Raw genomic sequence first — 19181 nt, 5'->3', positions numbered from 1 at the left:
AGACAAGACTCAGGGCTAGATGTAGGTAATTTCTATTTACCGATTCCTAAATACCGAATTTTACCGATTCGGTATTTAACCCGTTAAGTGCTGCCGTCGGCCGTTGAACGTTCGGAGCACTACCTGGCTGGTGCTGCACACGTTCAACAGCCGACGCAGCCCCGCCCATTTTTTAAAACAGCCGCATTGCCGCAAAATCGCGGCAGCGGCCAACGGGTTAAGAATCGGTAAATAGAATGTAGGTAAAAAATCGGTAAATTTTACCGATTCGGTAATATCCGTTATTACCGATTCAGTATTTACTGAACCGGTAATAAGGAACACCTTCCCATTCATTCCTATGGGCCTGGAGTCCCAAAGGAATGAATGTGAAGCCATTCACTATTACCGATTCGGTAAATACCGAATCGATAATAGGGGGAACACATTCAAGGGTGGCAGGGTGTCACATTGACACCCTGTTGCACCCCTGAATCGTGCATGTATGTCTGCCACATGGTCCTTTTAAAAATGCACAATATTGCTATTTTAAAGGTATTCGTTATTTACCACCAACTTGTAGTTGGTGGTAAATAACGAATCCTTAAACCAAAAATGCACTCACTTGAGTGCTCCCTACATAGGATTTAAGGATTCGGTAATTTACTGAATCCTTAAATCCAGTCTTCTACATCGCAAAGGGCTGAATACCGTTCGGTAATGGGATATTTACCGATTTTCGGCCGTTACCGACCGGTATTTGACCACCTACAGCTAGCCCTCAGTCACAAAATCCCTCCCCGGCTTGGACAGATTGCTGTGAATACCGAAATCAGGAATGTTCCCTTCCTGACAAACGGACCACAAAAAGAAGAACAAGAAAGACACTGAACTAAGAAAGCAATGCAGTTTTATTTTGGTGTGAGCTTTTGATCTATAAAAATGACAAAAAAACATGGAGCCCTAAAAAACAAGGAATAAGCTGAGCCATATTTAGGGGTGAGTGTGGATTCTGAAAATATGGAAGAGTTATATATAACATTATACATTTTTCATCACACACATACGAACAGGCTATTTTGTAAAGAATAAGACATATGTAATAGGTCTATTTCCTTTCTCTTTCTTTGTTTAAATTTCATACACGAGCACTCTTTCTGAGCACCTTTTCACACATCTTCTTAGAGCGAACACATGTACATAATATATTTATACTGTTGATTTTAAAATATAGAAAAATCCATACATGTAAGTGTAATTTCTATGTGGGTGATGAAAAATGCATATTGTTATATCTACTCTTTCCTATTTTCATAATCAATACTCACCTCTATCCTCGAGTCAGATGAGTTGGGATTAAATAAATGAAATTAGGATAAGATAATTCATATACCTTTATCCCTTTCGCTGGTCTTTCCGATTGGACCCTTGTTGTTATGTTTCATATTTAACATCTAATCACATACCTAGAGTGAACACACCCAAAGGAGCTCAGCAATTAACAGAACTGAAAAACTATGTAGATAATAAAAACAAAAGAACTACTGTCTACCGTTAGGCATGGCTTCCACCATTGGAACTCAAGGGACTTTAAGGCTTGTGATTGTGGTTCTGTGAGGAAGATGGGGAGAGAGGAAGATGGTAATAGGGGAAGAGGAGTGAAAGAAAAGGGGGATGAAAACACGGAAACTGAAAAACATTTTACTGTGGCTTCGCAGGACAAGCAGCGAGGGCCTACATTTCAAAGCGCGCTTCACAAGCACCCTGGAACAGAACACATGCACAAGTGCCATAAATACAGCATTTAAAGAACCCTTGATCCTGAATGCACTCACTTCTCCTTGATGTCCAACTTAACATATGCATGGGCTAGACCATTGCCCGTCTTACACAGCAGCGACAGCCCCTCTTTCAGCATTTCATCCGTCAGTGGAACCGTAGGAAGGGGCTGAAACAAAAGAAAAGAAAGGAATGAGAACTGCCCCTCCCTGCATAGAGAACCTGAGAGAAGTCAATCAGTTCGGGACAAACTGCATACAATTCAGAAGATGAAGCACTAGCCAGAAAATCCAAAGGGGTGTATATTTTGTTTCCAATTAACCAGGTTGTACATTCCCAGCCAGGCTTGCAGTGACCTCAGGAGAAGCGGTGTCTCTTCAAGGGCATCAGCCATGTTTATAACCCGCATATATCTATCATGTCTTATTTGAACTGCCCATGCTCTACGGTGAACAGAGCTGCAACACTATCCCTAGATTGCAATATCAAATGGTCAGTAACCACCGGCATGACCCTTGCATGACGTGGGCATGATTCTTGTGTGCAAGTTTCTATGCATCTGTGCAGTGGCAAAACAAATAATGGCCCAAATCTGGTCCTCATTAACGGCATCTACACTATGCATGTATGGACAGACTCTTTCATCCAGAGCACCTTCTTAGTGCTGCCGCATGTACATTTTAGGCTTCCAGTGGTTTTTCCCATTGACCACAATAATAAAGTTTCATTGTATTACTCTCCACTCATTTTAGATTGTTTCAAGAAATCTATAACTCCGGGTATATGTATGGTATTCCATTCATTTAGGCGTCTACATTAAGATAAAACATACACTTTATTTTTACAAATTGGTTTCTCATGTTAATTACTTTTTGTCCATGTTAGTACACTGAAATGCTTAAAAACATGCTCCTCTAGTAAAGCCTGACTGCTCTTTGCCACACTACCAGGACTGCGTTAAGGATTTAATAGTGTGAATCCAAGGACCATCTTTGGGGTATTGTCATAGTATTACATGGTGTCATCTAACCCCCCACACCACATAATACTCCACTCTCTTAAAGTTATAGGTTAACTATTCTGAGGCTTCTTGTAAATCTGTAGGGGGAGGAAGGGAGGAAACAGCCATATATGGGTTGTGGGGGTTTGTAAAAAAAAAGAGAATTAGAGAGCGAGAAATAGAGAGACCTGTTAAAGTGGATTGCATTGCAGTCATCAATTTGGGAACTTCCACATGTCTGGACTGATATAGGGCAATTTTGCGTTTAGAGTACGGACTATATCAGCGTTCTCCCATTTGCCTGTAATATGCAGCTGATCTCTTGTCATAGATTGCTTTTTCAAATGCTGATATTGAGTAATTTGTTAATTGTTATATTGCCCATACCAAATACAGTAGGCTGTGTACCCTTCAATAGTGATGATTCCTTTGCAGTTTGTGTGCTTCAGTTTTTTAATACAGTCCACAATAGTAACCCGGAACCCAAGAACAACAACGGTGGGAGGGTCAACAGGAGCTAAACGAAAGAAAGTCCACTAGGAACAAGCAACATGTTGATCTAGTGGTCAACCTGACTCCATCTGATGTGATATCTGACCAAAAGAATGTTCTAAACAAAGGATTAGGATATGTCCCAACGAAAGGGACTGATACATTTAAATTGAGATATGAGTTCTTTAGCAACATTACGATAAGGAAATTCTTTAAGTTTGTGTCACAAACCATCTTAGACCCAAATAGCACAGGTCTAAGAAAGAAATCCTTCTTTAACCCTCCCATCACTGCCACACCTCTCAAAATAATTTGTTTCAAGAGACCATTGGTGAAGGGAATTGAGAGCAAGGCTACCGGGATGATAAAGTACAATAACATTTTGAAAAAAGAACAGGATCCTCAAAAGTCACTAAAAACCAACAATGTTTTGGTCATAAAATCAGAAGGCAAGGGGAGGGAGCAATTGTTTTACAAACCAAAGCGGTGTACAATTATTACTGCATGAGACTTCTCGCAGACGGTCAAAATTGGTGAGTCTTAAATGGCGATGCCAAAGAGCAAATCCTCATGGAAAGAAGATGTTTAGTTGAGAAAACAAGAAGTCATGATTAGATTATCAAAAATGAGGCATATTTCCTGGAAGTAGAGCATCCAAAAGTACCAAACTTCTCAGTGGTTAATTTGTAAAACAAAAGTGCCAGGGCTCTCCTCATGAGGCAGCGCTAACAGGAGAAATGTGATGGTGCCAACTGCCTCCTGACTAGAACCTTGAGAGGACCTCGCCTAATGGGTAGAGCTGCCGATTTCGGAGCAGGAGAACCCGGTTCGAGTCTCAGGGTGGCTCAACATCCTGTGAGTCTGGGGAAAATCATGAGCATTCTAAATAAGTGCGTCCTTAACTGGTGCGTCCTTTACTGGTGCTATAAGCACCGGTGCCAAGGATTAGGTGCTGGTGCTGAGCACTGGAAAGCACCAGTTCATATTAAGCACTGATACTTCTATACTTTACCAAAAACACACACGCAATTAGACCCCACCAATGGGGCGTCCCAATGCATCAATAATTGACTCCCTATTGGAACCTTGGTTGGTTTTTGTGGACTGTTTTCTATGTACTATGGTAACACACTGTATGCTGGACACACTTAAGGACATCCCTATTGACCCTGAATTGGAAATAATGATAGGTCTACATGTTGAGCTCTTTACACAAACATGCAGCAGGAGGAATGTATCAGAGTAACTGAGGGACTATGACACAATTGTGATTTGGCATTCAGAACACATATAAACTTCATAATGACCCTAGCTGAACTGTCATTAATCAAAAATTGTTTTGAAGTTAAAGGGACACTCTATCTACAACAATACAGAACATGGGTAGCTTTCTTATGCTGAGCTTGGCATGTCTATATGTGCATCAATTCAAAATGCATACGATTTGGGCAAACAACCCGTACAATGAACACACATGACGCTGGCATTGGTACATCAATGGCGTCTAGTGTTGGTACATTGACAATATGTATGTCTTCTGGCGGGTGAGAAACATTTAGCGATGACCTTTGTTAACTGCTTGAACTCACATGTTCAAGCTATATAAACGCACATGAATACATACAATGAGAAACACTGTGCACCAGCTTGTGGGACAAGCACCTCGGTGTGAGTCTTACGTATTTGACCATAGCTTTATTATCATAAAGATGAGGTCCAAGAATGTGAATCACACCCATGAGTGGGTCTGTATTCAAGGTGTAAGACTCACACTAAATTAGTGAGGTCCTATGTGTTCCTCCCTGCTATCTCTCTGTCCCTCGTGTGATTTGGAGCCCCTCCTGCCACCTACACCCCCTCCTGTGCATTCCTTTGGTGCATTCAATTTAGATGTGTGGTTGTTTGCTACCAGGGTTTGCCCTGGAGTGTTCTTGTTTACCAGACATTGCAGCCTTTGGTAGATTTTGGATGCAGGACCTCCAAGCAGCAGACACATTTGCAGTACCACAAGAAACGTAATATAAAATGATGATGACGGTTCATCCCTACTATACCCTCTCTCTGAACTTAAGGCAGAAATGAGACAAGCTAAAATAAAAAAAGGTTTATGAATCTGTGCTTTCCCTTCTCTCTCCAGCCAACATGTATAATGCACTCGCCTGGAGTTCGACTGCTCTCTCAATCTACACCCTAACTCTTTCGGGCTCTTTCTCACATCACTCACTTTGGCAAACAGAGGGTTCTATATCTGTCTTTCTCCCTTCTGTCCTCCTCCCCAGCCATCTTTGTTTCTTGGACAGTCCTACCTTCCCCAAGTCTTGCTCTTCAACCCTTTCATGGCTCTCCTCCTCAGCCTATCCCCATATCTTTCTCACATTCTCAAAACCACCATTTGTAGTGCCTTCTTCTTCTCCTATTTTGTTTATTTGTACCTTTTCTCACCACTCCTCCTTCTATTTAATCTCTCTTCTCCCTCCCTTCAACTTTAGCTCTTCCTTCATATCTACCATAGCGTCTTTGCTTTGCAGGAGGTTGCCCTAGGTCGAACTTTAGCCATATTAAGGCTGTATTGGGAGACTGCCTGACTTTATTGTTGGCCCACCAAAGGGTGGTGATGCGCTTTCAGAATGGTTCCTACAGAGGGAATCAAACCTGGGGTTCTTGTTTTGCCTAATAGGAAGTAACTATCTTGGCTTCATTAATGCACAGAGGATATGGGCTTTGTGTAAATCCTACTTGTAACACCTACTGCAGAAACTCCAACGCTGACTTTTCACTAGAAGTGCCCACGTCTCTTTTTCTATTGCCCTGAAGAAGTCCGTTACCGGACGAAATGTGTCAGCTGAGGTCTTTTATAAAAGAATATCTTGTGAATAAAAGAAGATACTATATGAAAAATACTATGGACACGGACTTGATGTTTTGTGATGTGTCTACCTTTTCTTGCTATTAAGTGGTGCACCTTTGCGATTTATTCTGTTTGTTATAATCCTGCTTTGGATTGCACCTTGGCAGTGGGTGCATTAACAGTGTTCACACACAACTAATGGGGAAATCCCATTACATATTTATTAATTAGGGATAGCGGGTTAGGTGCCAGACCTTTACGGGGTACACTGCCAAACTTCTTTGTCTTTTTATCTACTATTCTGTCTCTATCTTGGCCTTTCTCAATCTTCTTCTCAACACCTTGTTCATGTTTCCCTCCCTGTCCCAAAGTCCTTTCCTTTGTTGTTCTATTCATCTCATCTCTCTCTCCGGGCCCTTCTTTCCCCACAGAGTTGCTTAGCAGGTCTCCCAGATCTCACCTCCTCCTCTTCCTCTTCTTCCTCTTTTTGCTCTTCCTCCTCCTCTGGAGCTTCTTCCTCTTCCCCCGCACGTTCCTCAGTAGGCTCATCATCGGCTTGTCCTGGCTCTGCTGGCTCATCATCATCATCATCATCATCAGCAGTGTCCTGGTCATCATCGGGGCTATCATCCAAATCTGACATTTTGAATGGCTAAATCTGATGAAACAAAGATATGATACATTAAAGTTTTCTGATAGTCGACTTAGGGCCAGATGTATGACCCACCAATTTGTGACTTGCAAATTGCGTCTCATTTGCGACTCGCAAATTCGGATTTACAACAGTGTCTCAGACACTGTTTGCGATTCCTAATGGGGTCGCAAATTGCATGCCTCATTAATATTAATGAGGCAGGCGCAATTTGCGATCCCACTAGGAATGGCTAGCACTCACAGGGATGGTGGCCTGCTAGGGTCAGTAGACCACCATGTCTGTGACTGCTTTTAAATCAAGCAGTTTTTATTCTAAATGCAGCCTGTTTTCCTTAAAGGAAAACGGGATGCATTTAAAAAAAAAAAAGAAAAATGAAACTTTTCAGTTTCATTTTTTAAGGGCAGGCAGTGGTCCCTGGGACCACTGCCTAACTAAACAAGCATTTACAATGCAATGGTTTCGCCTTTGGAAAAGTTAGAGTTATTGGCATTGTATATGCCAAAATTTGTATTTATGTTTTTGTTTCGAAAACAGATAAGTAAATGGCATTGTCATTTACATTGCCATTACCTTTTTTTTGCAGTCACTTGGCACTCTCTAGCACTCCCTAGTACTCTTTATGCACTCTGCATTTCTTATGCACTCTGCATTTCATATGCACTCCCTGTGCACTCTGCACTCCCTATGCAGCACTCTGTATGCACTCTGTACTCTATATGCACCCTGCACGCTCCACTTCCTATGCACTCCCCATGCACTCTGCACTTTTTATGCAGCACTCTGTATGCACTGTGCACTTTGTATGCACTCCACACTTCCTATGCACTCTGCACTTATCATGCACTCCCTATGCACTCCCTATGCACTCCCTATGCAGCACTTTGCATAGAGAGTGCAGAGTGCATAGAGAGTGCAGAGTGCCTAAAGAGTGCAGAGTGCACTCCCTATGCACTCTGCACTGTCTATGCACTCTGCACTGTCTATGCACTCTGCACTGTCTATGCACTCTGCACTCCCTATGCACTCTGCACTCCCTATGCACTCTGTATGCATTCTGCATTACCTATGCACTGTGCACTGTCTATGCACTGTGCACTCTGCACTTCTTATGCACTCTGCACTCCCTATGCACTCTCTGCATTCCTTATGCACTCTGCACTTCCTATGCACTTTGCACTCTCTATACACTCTGCACTCCCTATGTACTCTCTCTGCACTTTGCACTGTCTATGCACTCCCTATGCACTCTGCATTACCTATGCACTCTCTATGCACTTTGCACTCCTTATGCACTCTGCACTCTTTATACATTCTGCACTTTTTATGCACTCTCTCTCTGCGCTCTCTATGCACTCTGCACTCCTTATGCACTCTGCACTGTGTATGCACTCCCTATGCACTCTGCATTCCCTATGCACTCTGCACTTTGTATACATTCCCTATGCACTTTGTATGCACTTTTTATGCACTCTCTCTGGACTCTGCATTCCCTATGTACTCTGCACTGCCTATGCACTTTGCACCCTCTATGCACTCTGCACGCACTCTGCACTCTATGCACTCTGCACTCCCCCTGCTCTATGCACTCCCTACTCTGCACTCCCTTTGTTAAAGTTTGAGCTTTTGATAAATGGTGTTTTGTATCTTCATTGAATTATGTGTAAAACGTTGATGTGTTTTACTTTACACAGAAATCTGGAGTGCATTTATAATGCAATTATTTGCAGAGAGAGGGAAGGGATGAAAGAGGCCAGGAGTAAGAAAGCTCAAAAGGAAGCGAGTGCAGGATAGAGAGGGAGGGCAGGAGGGAAGGAATAGACGCAGGAGAGAGGGAGGGCATAAAGGAGTGTGAGGGCATGAGGGAAGGTAGGAAAGTGTGAGAAAGGCAGAAAGGAGAGGGCGGCAGGTAAGAGAGGGAGGGCGGAAAGGAGAAGGAGGGCTAGAGGAGGAGAGAGAGGGAGATGGAGGACAGGAAGGTGAAAGAAAGAGGTGGAAAAGGGAGGGCAGTAGAGACTAAGAAGGCAGAAGAGAGAGATAACAGAAGAGAGAAGGGCAGAGGTAATAGAGTGAGAGAAGGCAGAAGAGATAGGGAGGGCAGGAAAGAATAGAGCAGGAAGGAGGGCAGAAGCGAGAGAGTGTTGAAAGAAAAGATAAGGAGTGCGGGATAGAAAGTGAGGAGAAAATGTAGATGGAGAGTGAAAGGCAGGAGTGTGAGAGATGTAGAGGGAGGGCGAAAGGAAGTGAGATTGAAACAAAGGAGAGAGATAAAAGAGATTGAGGACAGTAAAGTGAAAGAGATCAGAAGAGAGGTGGAAAGGGAGAGAGTGGGAGAGAGGGAAAGGGAGGGAGGGAGTGAGAAGGAAGGATGTAGGGCAAGAAAGAGAGAGGGTAGAAGGGAGAGAGGGGGCAGGTATTAGTGTAGTAATGTAGACAGAAAGAGGAAAAAAATGTGTGAAAAAGTTGACAGTGCCTCAGGAAAGCAACACCATAGCAGTTTGCAGATGTGTTCTCATCACATAAGGAACACCATTGGAGTTTGCAGATTTGTTCTCATCACATAAGGAACACCATTGGAGTTTGCAGATTTGTTGTCACCTGCACTCACTTTCTCATCATAAGCACTGGTCAACTTATAGCCTCTACACATGCCCTTTTAAACATGCACTATTTGCACTTGATCTCTCTGTACTTGCCCTGTCCGGAAAACACCCTCTCTGCACACGCCCTCTTTACTCATGCCTTCTCTTCACTTGCCCTCTCTACACATGGACCTGTGCAGAGAGATCATATGGAGAGAGGCATGTGCAGAGAGGCCGTGTGTAGAGAGGCTGTGTGCAGTGATAGCGCATGTTGAGAGGGCATATGCAAAGAGGAGAGGACAGGATACAGAGGTAGTGTAGGAATGAGAAAGTGTAAGAAGTAGTGGGAGGGCAGAAAAGAGTGGGAGAGCAAGAGAGAGGGCAGAAATAAAAGGGAAGGGATGAAAGAGGCCAGGAGTAAGAAAGAAGAAAGGTCAAAAGGACGCGAGGCGCCCAGCTCACCTCACCATACACAGGGGTCTCAGAGCACACACTCGCACGTTTATCTACGGCTGATGGGTCAAGTAAGGGCACACCCCATGATGGGGACTCGTTGGGTGGATTGCGTTCTGCTGACGTCACTCTCCGGGTTGCTGACCGCTCTCCAGCATTGCTTGCGTCACCTAGTCCCTGTGGCCTGCAGTCCGCTTAAGATGCGGCTCCAAGGTCAATTCACCAAAATGCCTGGGGTAGCGGAAGTGCCTTTACATTCCACTTGACCTTCACTTACACATACATATTTATACATATACAAACACACACTCTGCCTACTCATTTACACTCTTACATAAACACACTTAAAACTGCCAGCACGCACACAACATACATATATATAAAAGCATTTTTCCCCTTACCTCAGCTGCGAGGGAAAAGCATTCACCAGCTATAAATATGGGGTCGTTGGAGCCCCCCTCTGGGGCTCGACGTCCTGAAAAATGGCCCCTCTGAGCCTCAACAGGCTCTCTTCAGCGTTGGGGCGACCCACTGCCATCCGGGGCCGCCCTGACTCTCCATTTACTTCACCAAATGCCCCCCAGAGCCTCTCAGGGCTCTAAATACAAAAAAATGGGGCGGGGAGCCTCTCCGGGCTCTGTGCACGTTGGGGCGACCCACTGCCAACCGGGGCCGCCCTTGAAGCCCTCGTGGCTTCACACACCCAAGGAACGCGAGCTCGCGCTACTGCTGGGGAGGGGCTTGACCTTCACTTACACATACATATACAAACACACACTCTGCCTACTCATTTACACTCTTACATAAACACACTTAAAACTGCCAGCACGCACACAACCTACATATATATAAAAGCATTTTTCCCCTTACCTCAGCTGCGAGGGAAAAGCATTCACCAGCTATAAATATGGGGTCGTTGGAGCCCCCCTCTGGGGCTCGACGTCCTGAAAAATGGCCCCTCTGAGCCTCAACAGGCTCTCTTCAGCGTTGGGGCGACCCACTGCCATCCGGGGCCGCCCTGACTCTCCATTTACTTCACCAAATGCCCCCCAGAGCCTCTCAGGGCTCTAAATAAAAAAAAATGGGGCGGGGAGCCTCTCCGGGCTCTGTGCACGTTGGGGCGACCCACTGCCAACCGGGGCCGCCCTTGAAGCCCTCGTGGCTTCACACACCCAAGGAACGCGAGCTCGCGCTACTGCGGGGGAGGGGCGTACACCGGCAATGTGTCCCGGCGCCCCTCCCTTTCGTCGGCTCACTCACCGGCCGGCGGCTCTGTCTTCACTCGGGGCTCTCCCTCCAGTCGGGGAGCCTCAGGGGGGGGGCAGGCACCGGCAATGTGCTTCGCGCCCCCTCCGCTCGCTTCTGAAGGCCGCTCCTCTCGCCGCAGGGCTCCCTCCGCTCACGGGGGCCCTGCAGTCCAGCTGCCATCACTCTTCCTCTTCTCCCCGGACCCGGCGGTGATTACCCGGCACTTCGGAGATTCCCTCGGCGAGGACGGGGTCGAACGGCTGACTCGGCTTCCGGATCCTCGCTGGGGCGGCTCCACTGCTGCGGCCCAATCCGGTCGCGGCTCTGCGAGCCTCCATACACGCCCAGCTTCTGCGGGCAAGGCATCGAATCAGAGCGCGGCTCTCGGGACAGGCCTACTGCAAACGGCCAATCAGAGCGCGCCTCCTGTCAACAGAGGACCAATCAGGTCGCGGCCCCTTCGTTTCTCTCGCTTCAGCTTCTGATCACTTTCGGGCCCCCGGGCCGCAGCGGTGAGAACATGGGGCAATGCCGGGTGGGCACCGGCTCTTCAGTTAGTTAACAATCGAGGTGGCCACTCGATCGGGCCATAACAGGACAGCGAGGAGGGGGGACAGCGAGGAGGGGGGAGGGGGGACGGCGGGAGGAGGGACACAAGGTAGGACAGCAGCAGAGGGGGCGGGAATGGACAGCGCATCTGAAATCACTTTCAGTGAAAGGGGAGGGAACGGGAAAAAACGTAACTCCGCCCTGGGAAAAAATCTCCGGAACGCCCCCGAATCTGGTCCAGCCTTGATGGACAGATCCGGCACTCAATGGCTAGCCTCCATTTATGGAGCTAACCAATGAGAGCCGGGGGACGTTCCAGGAGTCCTTATTGACGACATAGGATTTCACCTGCGCTGAAGAGCTGCGCAGAGCGCAGCCTTCGGCAGGCGAAACCCAAAAATGATGTTTTGACCCATTCACAAAGGGGAAGAGTTCCCCTCTGGACCCCTTCCGATTTGCGAAAGGTTTGCCACATACTTGAAGTAGGTGGTAAATTGCAAGTATTTTGCGACTGCAAAACATTCATACATACAAATGCGAGTCACTATTAAGAAGGGACGCCCCTTCCTAATAGCGAGTCGCAAGCCTCATTTTTGGGTCGTACATCTGGCCCTAAACCATAAAACTGATTGAAAACTAACAAACAATAATTTGCCATTATGTTGGTAACATTTTTTATCTTCTAGGATAAATTATTAAAGCTTGTGCTGATTTTCCCCTATTTCATGATAGCCTACAGTTTTTACAACCTGAAAGCACTGTATCTATTAAGATTTATTTTTAAGTACAAAAAGAAACATAGAATTATCCACAGCGCCCCTTAGAAAACCTTGTGTTATGTGTAGCGTCCATTGTGCTTTGTACTTAATTGGTAGGATTTTTCTTGCTAAGTTTCATTTTGAGTGCCTTTCAGTGGTGAAAACCAAAACCTGTGAAGTGTGAGGGAAGCTGTACCATCCTGGCCCTCTTACTTTTTCTGATGGATCCTGTTCTCTCCACCGCAATGGTTCCATGTCTTCAAGTCTACTGGAAATGCACAATTTGTTTCCCTAGTGCAAGCAGCACAAGGCTCTGGACTGGGAGTGCAAGCGGTGTACACTACCAAGAGGGATAGGTAGCTAACAAGACGTCACTAGGCAAAGGCACACTAATCATTGGTGGTAGAGGATCAGAACGTTCAGGGAAAAGGCATTTTTGCATGTTCCTCTGGGGTGGGTCTACTAGCCACTCCCACACAGCCACTGCAATTCTATCCATTCCCTCATCATTTTTAGTTCTTGATTAAGTGAAAATGTTGTGTCTGTTCTTACTTGACTTTCATTCAGACAGTGCTGACTGACTGGAGAGCTTTGCCAAGACATGCTGCGAACCACACAAACTTCTGATTCCCTGTATCTGGTTTGAGGCCATTTCCTCGCCGCCATCTAGAAGCAGTGCCTACAGATTGCACCTCTGAGACCTACTACAGGTTTGAGCATTACTTATCTTTTTTGGCATACAATTTCCAAAAAGCAAGTGTCCTTTCTAGAAGAATAGACTTGGTGAAATCAGTTTGGTTGCCTAAGCAGTCCAGATTCCTGGTCTGCCCAGGAGGATTTCATCCCCACTTGATTTATCCAATCTGTGATCTATCAATGCACCTCCTAATAGCTGTTTACAGTTCCCTCCACCTTTAGTGTAGGAAGACAGGACTGCAGAACAAGAATTTGCTAAATGCTCAGGCTGACTGTGATCATTGATTTTGTCTGTGGCATGTCTTCTGATTGAGCCCAGGTGTTCTGCCAGTGCCCCAGTTTAGGACTTTCTTGCCACAGCCAGTACTTTGTACTCACCTTGACTGGACAGCTGGCAACATGGCTAAAGGCATTTTTCTTCAGAAAGTGTTGCTAGGAAGAGCGGGTGCCCACATACCAAGTAACCTCCTTTGGCCAATGCTGTTCCCTTGTGCCAATATATCTTTTACCCATTTCTTCTCTCTTTGTCGGGGACAAGTGGACTTTAGTCACCTTGATTGTGAAGAATAGCTAAGACTCAGGATCTCTGCAGTAAACAGCGGAGACCGAGGTGCAAGGTTCTGCAGAGAAGTGGCTCCTCTCTCTTTGATTTCTGGTTGGGCAACAATGTCACCCACTGACTTCAATACACCTTACTGTCTGTTATGGGATTGCATTTAGAAACCCTAATGCATCCGCAAAGTTGTAATACGGCTTTTTATTGGGATGTATCATCTGCAAAGGAAATCCCAGGAACGGAGATGCGGTGTATCAGTGGAATGGGGCCATAAATTCACTGTACAAAAGCGTCAGTTCCTTGAAAAACAACCTCCTCAGGGAATACATTATTTCAGGGATAACCAAATCTGAGCACTTCTTTTACAAAGTATGTTTACAGTATTCTGGCTGGGAAGAGGGGTCCATTTGATTGCATTGTCCGTGGAAACCCGTACCCAAGAATGGGACTGGCAAGCCCGTGATAGACCTACTGTTCAGAAAACTGTCCTCGTACACTGTTGACAGGCTCAGAGCAGATGGACATACATTGGACTTGGTATGTCACCTGCAAGATCTAGAATGGATTTATATTGTTGGAATAAACCAAAGTCCCATGGATCTTGTTTGACACCCCAGGCAAAAATTGATAAGCATAGAGCTGTATAGGTAGAATTCAGGCGTGGTTCTGATAGCATTAACCACAGCTTGGCCACTGCATATGTCTTGAAAATGTAATAGGGATAGCTGATGCAATCTGGATTAAGACTTAAAATCAGTTACCACTGTTATGTGGGGGGTCTGGTGATGGTGTTATACACAATAGTCTTTAAACTGCGTAACGCATCCGCCGGTGGTGTGGCTTGGAGCTATGCTACGGGAAGGGGGTGGGGGCACAAAGGGACTGTGCTAAACTTAGTGTGAAGCACCTTCAACCATCTTACCAGCCATACTTTATGCTATAAAGCAAAGAAGAGTAAAGAAAAGAGGGATGCTCCAGCTCTTTAGTTCCTGCCCTCCGAAAAATACTGGGTGTCCAAATATACTGTTTGTGACATCTTCGGAGAATGCGAACATCTATCCCTGAAGGAATGCTTTAGGTAGTATATGATTTCCAAGGTATTCATATTCCTTAGCATGGAGAGCAGATGCACTTTTCTTTTCATGGATCGTGGGTTTTGCTATATTGTGTCCTCTTTCCCAAGGATCCCCAAAGGTGAGATCAAAGATCAGGAAAGAGAGAACGGAACTCATGCTGGATTCCTGTGTTATGGTTCTACTTCATTGGATAGAAGACAGCAGCCATGGTATGGATTCTAGGGTTATCTCCATGCCTCCCCTCTTCTGCTCAGCATCAGCTCTCAATTTAGAGAGCTGGAACAACTGTGCTTGTGCATCAGGGTGGCTTTGTCTGTGTAGCAATTTGCACTGCCCTCTACTCCTGGAGCATATGTCTGCCAGGTGATTGCCTTCCAATTGTTGTCCCCATTCTGGGGTTTAAGGGCAATTCTTTCACCTAGCCAAGGCCTATATCGGGTCTTTTCTTGTGCACGAGTTTTGCATTGCCTATGTATATTCTCTATTTGACTCTCGTACTGATGTTACCTCATTCCCTTAATTTGTAAAACGCTCTGACATCCTTCGGGATTAAGTTTGCGCTATATAAAACTTTATAAATAAATAAATAAATAAGTCAGCTAGGATTTTCCAGTTTTGCTCAGATGGGCTCCACAAGGGCCGTAGTGTCAACCATGAACGACTGGCCAGTATTTCAACAACCCTAGGGTTGCTTAGAGATCAAAGACCCTTGATTGTGTTGTCTCTATAAGGTTCTCTCCACAGGGATGGGCACTGAAGGGTAGGTCCTAGGGTGATACGCTTCATTCTCGGCTGACATACTGCAATTCATGAAGAAATATGGACATCTCCTGGTCATCTCTTCTATATTGGCATCTCCTGGACATCTCTTCAACATGGGGATCTCATGGACATCCCTTCACTATGGGGAGCACCAAGGATTTATCTTCTCACGCACACTATTCAATATAAGGGTGCATGCCCTTGGGACCGCAGTGGCGACAGTGGATATTGCCTCACTCCAGTATGCAGATGGTACTCTGGTTTATTAAATATTTGCTGCTCTGGAACACATCAACCTAAAATTTCTTCAATACTTGGAACATTGGGTGACATAATTCTTAATCAAATTAAACGCATTTATAACAGTTCCACTATTTCTGCAATGAACACCCTGACGCCTGATCAAGCTTGCCTTTCAAATTTAGCAGCAATTACTATCTCACTCACTGTAGATGGACAGGCCAAATGTCTAGATTTCATTCTTGACTACTCATCTGACTGTCTAGCCACTCCCTGACATGATTACTAAAGATAAAATCCCAAAGTGAAACACGCTACGAATACAGATTCCACTTACACCTCAAAAAGACTTCATATTAATAACGTAAGCCGTGCGGCTCTCTCATATCTGGAGGGGCTTTCTTATATGCAAAAGTCATTCGAAAGCAGCAGTGGTCACAGGAGAAAAAAAGTCTGCCTATGTCATACTTCTTCTATCTAAACTTCAGTGACTACCCTTAGAAGCAAGAGTCACTTTTAAAACCAGCTGAGTTATCCTCAAACCTAGTAATCTGGGACTCAGTTCCTAGCCTAAAGATTATTTTAATTGCCAGAGGCACCTAATTAATAAAATACATCTCTGACCTCGCATTCAACATTCTAAAAAATAAGGGATCATAACCCATAAGATAAAATCTCTCACTGTGATCCAAGAACCTGTATGGTTTGTGTCATGATTTAAGTCTAATTACCTAATAGCCTTCAGAAAAGAACTAAAAACAAACATTTTCAAAATCTGTCTTCCACACTAACAAACCTTAATAAAGCATTTCCCAATATCGTTAACTAGGCTTTATTAAACTAAAGGGACATCTGATGAATGATGTTATTGGTAAATAATTAAAGAACTATGCCAAAGCCGAAGTGGCAACCCCCACAAGTCAGACCCGCTCCCCAAACTCGCCTTAGGCGTTTGTCATCAGCCTGAAGCAGGCGAGGGCCCACGCCGTACTTGCGACGCCATCTTGTGCACAGGCCTCCTCTTTAGTCGGCTGCTCCAGCCCTCGTCACAGTAGCCAGGGAGCCTCCCCTCACAGTCTTCAGGTAGCACAGTGCAGAGAGCACACAAGGGCTAAAGTTCTCTCTCGAATGTGCCCCAGTGACCCAGGATGTTGTAGGATATTGATTTGGGGCTGGAGGAGCTCAAGTTCTAGTACTTCTTGTCGGCCATCTTGGGTTGGAGGCGGAAAAGACTCACAAAAAAGTCGAGGGGGCAGTCAAACGTGTCCACATACTCCTCTTACGCTAGAGATGTGGCTATCTGGGTGACACCATGGGTTCCTTTTCAGCACAGATACTCTAAAGCGGATGAGGATTGCCGATATATACGGCATTATGTGACACTAAATGGTAGGGAGATATGTTTCCTAAATGTTTATGATCCGAACATAGACAATGGTGCTTTCTCTTGGAAAATGATGAGCAAACTATCACCATATGTACAGGTTCCACTTGGATGGGGAGGTGACTTTAACGGTGTCTTAAATGGGGCACTGGATAGACATCCTGCGTGGTTGCTTACTAAACTGGCTATGACGAAAGCTTTCACTGAGATTATTGAGAGATTGGAATGCATTGATATCTGGAGGGAGCTTCACCCCTCGACAAGGGTATATTCTTGCTACATAATATATATAGCCGCTTCGATCATATAATGCTGACGAGAGGCATAGCTGATGAGATGGCGGTTTCAGCTTACCACTGTAGAGTTTTATCTGATCACGCACCATTGATAATTGAGTACACCATAGCGAGTATGGTTTTGCATGTCCCTCTGTGGAAACTGCAGCTCGATGCATTGCAGAATAACATTTTTGTGGTGAAATACAGGATACTTTAGAGGAATAGTTTAATCTGAACTGGGAGTCCCTTACAAGAACAATGAAATGGGATGAATGCAAGGGGTGTTCGGAGGTGCTGGGTTGCTTGCGTTCCAGTTCAAGGAGGACCTGGCATGGAAGTTTGGGTGGGCTGTTCCGACTGAAGCAGGGTCAAGTCTGTTTTGCAAATAGCTGGGTCCAAACTGAAGTGCCATGGTGTGCAAAATAACGATGGGTTGGGATGTGTCCCAACTAATAACCAGTGGCTGAGGTGAGGGCCGTACTGGTAACAGTAACCAGCCATGGCGATTGCTGCCCATCTGGCCCTGGTGCGGAGGGGGGTGGTGGACACCCTGAGTGTCCTTCCTCGCTCACTATTCAAGAGCTAGACTCCTTACTAATCTCTCTGGGCTGGGCGAGTAAAAGGTCAAGAGTGAAACTGAAAGCGATTAAACCAGATCAAAGCAAAGGAAGGCCTCAGGCTCCCTGATCTAGAATCATATTATTTAGCGGCACAGCTCCAACGTGCAGCTTGATGGTGTGATTCCGAGGACAATTGGGAAAATAAATTGTTGTAAAGCACCTGGGTGGAAGAACAGATAGATGCTTGTCACATTAATGAGAGGATGTAAGACTGTCGCTCACGGTCCAATAGTGATTCAAGAGGTAGCCATGGCATGAAATATTTCAGTTAAATGGATACAAAGACGACCTCCTTTCTCCAGAGCCTTGGAAATATGGTGGCTACAGCGATTCATAAAAATATGTAGGGTTATTTCAATGGCCCATTGGAGGGACGGGAATGCATTACTATGGGGGAATCTGTACCTGGGGGAGACCTTTGTGACATTTGAAGCAGCTCAAACTAACTTTGGAGTCAGACCAGGTCATTTTCTACACTATGCCACGACAGAAAGTATAACCAGAGAGATCTGGACAGGGTTCCCCAAACTGCCCCAGTCGACAGCCATGTTGGATGCCGTGCTTCAGCTGGGTCATGCTGCACATGGTGTGTCAGTGTTATACCACGTACTGAAACATTACAGGTGCATGCAGTCCTATAGCGAACAAAGAGTTTGGGATAGTGAACTGATGCCCCCGTTACCAGATAAGGAATGGGAACAGGCTTGGGCAGGATCATAATATCTCCTACAATGCTAGGTTCAAGCGGGTGCATTTTATTATACACCGCACATATCTGACACCTGCACGGCTACATAGAATCTTTCTGGACAGGCCCTCAAAGTGTCTGAGATGTGGTGGGAGGGAGGGAGGATGACTTCCTCCATATGGTCTGGGGCTGTGCCCTGCTTGGGAAATACTGGCAGGGGGTTGTAGATAAAATGTATGATGTGGTGAAGCTACGCATTGAGAGAACGGAATGCCCTTATCTCTTAAATTCAATTCTGAAACCTTGAAACGGTAGACTACGACATAAATTTGCATCACTCACTCTGGTGTTTGCAAAATCGCCATCCAGTGGACCCGACTGAGGCTTACAGCATGGGATGCTTCGAATAAAGATGTTCTGGAATGGGCCGCGGATAAACAAATTCACATCAAAATTGTCAAGACTGATGAATGAACAGCCGAAGTCTTGTATGATTGGTCTACGTGGCTAATGTGTTGGGCAGAGGGAAAGAGGGTATGAA

The 19181-nt window shown here is 45.4% G+C and overlaps 1 protein-coding gene across 1 annotated transcript in view; it reads right to left on the bottom strand.

Moving 5' to 3' along the window:
* The window catches only part of LRRC23 (leucine rich repeat containing 23), a 41937-nt gene that overhangs the window by 17757 nt on the left and 4999 nt on the right, over nt 1–19181 (bottom strand). Inside the window, exons 2-3 of the mRNA XM_078650411.1 lie at nt 6559–6756; nt 1815–1927 (exon numbers count right to left, since the gene is read on the bottom strand). Of these exons, the coding sequence (XP_078506537.1) occupies nt 1815–1927; nt 6559–6741 (296 nt within the window). The 5' untranslated portion in view covers nt 6742–6756. The remainder of the gene's footprint in view (nt 1–1814; nt 1928–6558; nt 6757–19181) is intronic.

The sequence above is a fragment of the Lissotriton helveticus genome, chromosome 7 (genome assembly GCF_964261635.1).
Source record: "Lissotriton helveticus chromosome 7, aLisHel1.1, whole genome shotgun sequence".
NCBI lineage: Eukaryota > Metazoa > Chordata > Amphibia > Caudata > Salamandridae > Lissotriton > Lissotriton helveticus.
The sequence above is the reverse complement of the archived record's forward strand: the minus strand, read 5'-3'. Positions and strand labels throughout refer to the sequence as shown.